At 43.9% G+C, this 4959-nt stretch overlaps 2 protein-coding genes across 2 annotated transcripts; both read left to right on the top strand.

The window, feature by feature from the left end:
- Positions 981–1661, top strand: LOC107611181. The gene has a single exon (XM_016313136.1). The coding sequence runs from the start codon at positions 981–983 to the stop codon at positions 1659–1661; it is 681 nt and encodes a 226-aa protein (XP_016168622.1).
- Positions 3313–4143, top strand: LOC107611180. The gene has a single exon (XM_016313135.1). The coding sequence runs from the start codon at positions 3313–3315 to the stop codon at positions 4141–4143; it is 831 nt and encodes a 276-aa protein (XP_016168621.1).

The following is a 4959-nucleotide window of genomic DNA, read 5'->3' as shown; positions in this document are numbered from 1 at the left end:
AGGGAGTGTCGCGCTCTCTGGTGCACAAATTGTGAATCACACTTTTCACAACTCGTACCACTGACCAGCAAGTGCACTGGGTCGTCTAAGTAATACCTCACGTGAGTAAAATGAAAATAGACTAAAAACTAACTAGAACATACTCAAAACTACATGAAATTAACCCCAAAAAGCGTATAAAATATCCGCTCATCACTCTCCGTTGGAAGGAGATGGGGATAGCCTGGGAGATGAGTTGGCAGAGGGCAGGGACAGTGGCTGTCAGGGAGAGTTAGCTACTGGTGTTCAGGGGAGAGTTTCACCGGGTGTGCAAGGGGCCCCTTCTGATGCAGTGAGCGATGCTGAGACGGAAACATCAGAGAACAAATGGACAGCTGATATGCAAGAAAACCAAGAAGCCTGGAAGCTTGCAATAGAATCTGGAGCGGTGCAGTATGATGAGGAAGATGACATCATGGCCATTCTACAGGCACAGAATGAGTTAATTGCGTAGAAGAAAAAACAGGCTAAGCGAAAGGAGAAAGCACGGAGGAGTCGACCGAAGAATCAGAAAAAGGTGTGTATAAGTGCTATACGATGATTTTTAGTTCTTGGAATATTAGGGGGTTGGTAAACTAAGTATGATTAAGAAATTTCGGAGAAAGTTTAATGTGCATATGCTAGGCTTGATAGAGACTAAGACAGAGATGGTGACAAATTTTGATATAGCGCAACTGTGGGGAAATGGCGTAGTTAAATGGGAGTTAGTTGGTTCGGTTGGTGCTGCGGAGGGACTGGTATTAATGTGGGACGACATGGTGTTTCGGATGAACAACTGTTATAAAGGGGCTCGCTGGATATGCTTGGAAGGTGTGCTGCTAAAAACTAACTTTCCCTGTGCTTTTTGTCTAGTTTATGGGCCACATGAAAGGGCGGAAAAACTCATTATGTGAGAAGAGTTGAGCTTCCTATCTGGGTTATGCCAAGTACCGTTCTGTTATATGGGGGATTTTAACGAGGTAACTCATGTAGAAGAGAGAAAGGGTGCTACCTCTTTAACAGTGTCCGCAGAAGAGTTTAAATCGTGGATACAGGATATGGAGTTAGTGGACTTGGCAATAACTGATCGCTTATTCACCTGGTTCAGAGGGCAATCATGTAGCCGCATTGATAGGGGACTGGTTAGTTTAGAGTGGCTAGAAGAGTTTCCTGATACAAGACTGAGAGGGGGACCTAGAGGGTTATCAGACCATTGCCCAATGATCTTGGAGGTTACCCGGATTAGCGGGGGACCAAGACCGTTTTGGAGCTTGGATTCGTGGTTTACCCATGATGGGTTCTTGAGAATGGTGAAGGAGGAGTGGAGGAACTTGGGGGAGGGACAGTTCATTGATAAACTAAAGGCTCTGACGACTCCGCTGAGCAGATGGCATAGAGCCAATTTTGGGAATATGGACCAAAGGATTACACAGCTGGAGGATGAAATTAAGAAAGTAGATGACATGGTAAGTACTGGCACGGCTGATGGGACTATTGAAGCAAGAAGGAGAGCGTTGGTAAGCTTCTGTAGAAAATGGTATATCAGGAAGGAGCTTCATTGGAAGCAAATGTCCAGATCGCGGCACGTGAAGGAAATAGATAAAAATACCCGCTACTTCCACAATCTAGCCTCAGCACGATGAAGGTCGAATATGATTGATTCCTTAATGGTTAATGGGAGGTTGATAAGGAACCAGGCGAGGATCAAGACGGCTATTCGAGACTTCTATAAGGGGTTGTACCACCAGGAGACATCGCCAGTGATTGGGTTCAGGGATGGGCTTGTAAAGCAGATCAACGAGGAAGAGGCACTGGAGCTAGAGATGCTACCAACTGTTGAAGAAATAAAGGAGGCAGTGTGGGATTGTGAGTCAACAAAGGCGCCAGGTAGTGATGGGTACAACATGAACTTCATAAAAAAATGCTGGGATGACTTAGGAAGGGAGTTCACTGATGCGGTGCTAGGCTTCTTCCTTTCGGCTGCACTTCCTAGAGACTCGAATGTTACGTGGGTTACGCTGGTGCCAAAGTTTACTGGAGCCAGAGAAATAAAGGACCTCAGGCCGATTAGTATGGTGGGGTGTGTCTATAAGGTCATATCCAAGGTGTTGGTTAGGAGGATGCGAAAGGTAATGCCGGGGTTGGTAGGAGAGACTCAGAGTGCCTTCGTTAAGGGCAGGAAAATCCATGATGGGGCCCTGATCGCCTGTGAAACAGTGCACTGGCTAAAAACACGAAAAAAGAGCGCCGCAATAATAAAGCTGGACTTCCAAAAGGCTTATGATAGAGTCAAGTGGGGCTTTGTGGATATTGTCTTGCAGAAGATGGGGTTTGGCCAGAGGTGGAGAGGTTGGATAAAGGAGTGTGTCACCACTGCATCTATGTCATTGCTTGTCAATGGATCACCTTCAAAGCCTTTCAAAATGGAACGGGGTCTACGGCAAGGTGACCCGTTGTCCCTATTTCTGTTCGTGTTAGTTGTGGATGTTTTGCATCGAATGATTGGAGAGGCGGTGAGGAATGGCCGTATAACTCCGTTACTGCTTGGTAGAGATAATATTGAGTTGTCTCACTTGCAGCTTGCAGATGATACTATTCTTTTCTGTCCGCCTGATGAGGGGACCATCAGGAATTATCATCGGCTACTCAGATGCTTCGAGCTCATGTCGGGATTGGCCATTAATTTTGAAAAGTCCAGCCTTATACCGGTCAGCTGTGAGAGGATGTGGGTCCGGAGGATGTGTCGGTTACTGGGTTGTAAAGAGGCTTCATTACCAGTCAGATATCTGGGCATTCCCCTGGGAGCAAATCCGAGACTGGTTAAGACATGGAAACCGGTGATTGATAAGGTGGAAGACAAACTGAGTTTGTGGAAAGCAAAAACTCTTAACAAAGCAGGTAAGCTGGTCCTAATTAAGGCGGTTCTTAGTAGCTTGCCGATTTACTACCTCACTTTATATAAGATGCCAAAGACAGTGGCAGAGAAGCTGATTTCCCTGCAACGACGGTTCCTGTGGAGTACTGAGGATGGGAGATACGGGGTACCGCTCGTGAAGTGGGAAGTGGTTATGGCTCCAAAGAAGGCAGGTGGGTTGGGAGTTTAAGTGGTGGTGGAGGTTCTCGAAAGAAGACTGTCCCTTATGGAAGAAAGTGGTGTGCTCTTGTAATAATATGCATCCTGCAAGAATGGTGGGAGGACAACCTACTCCCACGCGAGGGGGTCCTTGGAAGGATATATGCCAGCTACAAGTTAGTAAGCCGGGGCTGAGAGATCAGATGATCAGGGGGTTGTCGATGGAGTTAGGGAATGGTAGAACAATCCGATTCTGGGAGGATAGATGGCTACCGGCTGGAGTATTGAAAGATATGTTTCCTAGGCTTTTCTCGGTCTCAACTCTTCATGAATCTGTGATAGCAGACTATGGCTTTTGGGATGGGCTAGTGTGGATTTGGAGTTTCCAGTGGAGGAGAGAGTTGTTCCAGTGGGAGTTGGACTTAGTACACCAGCTTCATGAGATCTTACAGTCATTCAAGCTTACAAATGGGAGGGAAGATAGTGTGGTATGGAAATTTGATAAAACAGGTGACTACTCAACAAAATCCTTTGTGCGAGTGATGCAGGAGGAAGTCCTACCGGAGGAGGTTACCAGCTATAGCTTCACTAGTGCTGTTTGGAAAGGATTTGTCCCCCCGAGGGTTAAACTCCTTTCTTGGTTTGCGTTAGTCGGAAGGGTCAACACAAAGGATCGACTGTGCAGATTACGGATTATTGACCAGCAGGACAATAGGTGTCTTCTCTGTGGTAAGCCTGTGGAAACCGCGTATCATCTGTTTCTTAGTTGTGAGATTACATGGCAGGTGTGGTGTGCTTGGCTAATGGCCTTTCAACAAAGGTGGAGCTTTCCGGGTACTTTGAAGGAACATTTTGAGAGTTGGATGAGCTTTCTAGAAAGGAAGGTAGATAGGAAGAGATGGTTCACTGGATTCTTTGCTGTTATCTGGACAATTTGGCTAGAAAGGAATGACAGGCTCTTCCGAAATAAGAGTTCAAGAGTAGGGGACATTATTAACAGATCGTTTACGTTCTACGAAGAATGGAGTGGTGCTGAGCCCTTTGGGTGTTGATGGCCGGGTCACAGTGTCTAGGAATTATATGTTATCTTGTTTTATTCTTACTATAGCTTTGCTATCTACTCCACTCTGCTGTGTTAAGCTTCCTTTGATTCAAAAAAAAAAGGGGTTATCCTTGAAGACCCTCTTTGCTGTCTCTGTGAGCATGAAACCGAGGACGCTACCCACCTAATAAAAAAAAAAGCCATGCATGCAGCGAATGTTCTTTGTATTCCTAGCTGCTTTCTTACACCCAGATATTGTAAATTTTGTAAGGGAGCTACTCAAATGAAGATGTAAAAAACATCTTTTTATGAAGATGCTTTGTATAAAAGTGTGATTTATTAATTTGGCCACACTTCAAATAAAAACAACACTTTTATAACATATTAAAATCTAACCCTACAATCCATCATCTAAGGGTCAAAAAGAAAAATCATCACATGAAGACAATTATAATATCTTCATGGGAGTACCCACCATTTTGTAATAGTTCTGCATATTTTTTTGGCAAAAGTAAAGCAGCCTTGAGTTAGAAGTAGGGGAGTATAATATGAGTAATAGTCTTAGATTACAGGAAATTGTAAGCAAATTAGAGCTTTGATTGTTTAATGAATTTGCTTGGGTCTAATATTTTTAACTCAAACGACGACGACAGTAATAATAATTAATATGTCTCTTTTATTGAATCAGCTAGAATTCTAGTAAAAGAAAAATAATAAACAGGGCATTGAATTAGTAGTTAGTTTACTTTTAATTATAATAAAAAAAGGATTAGCATGCCCCTTCAATTGAATTAGTAAGAAATATAACTAAAAGATGAACAAATTG

The sequence above is a fragment of the Arachis ipaensis genome, chromosome B08 (genome assembly GCF_000816755.2).
Source record: "Arachis ipaensis cultivar K30076 chromosome B08, Araip1.1, whole genome shotgun sequence".
Classification (NCBI taxonomy): Eukaryota; Viridiplantae; Streptophyta; class Magnoliopsida; order Fabales; family Fabaceae; genus Arachis; species Arachis ipaensis.
This window is presented reverse-complemented; position numbering and strand designations above follow the sequence as displayed.

Bases quoted from the DNA above. Each gene is read 5' to 3' on its own strand.
- LOC107611181 (XM_016313136.1), top strand. From the start codon at position 981: ATGGGGGATTTTAACGAGGTAACTCATGTAGAAGAGAGAAAGGGTGCT.
- LOC107611180 (XM_016313135.1), top strand. From the start codon at position 3,313: ATGGAGTTAGGGAATGGTAGAACAATCCGATTCTGGGAGGATAGATGG.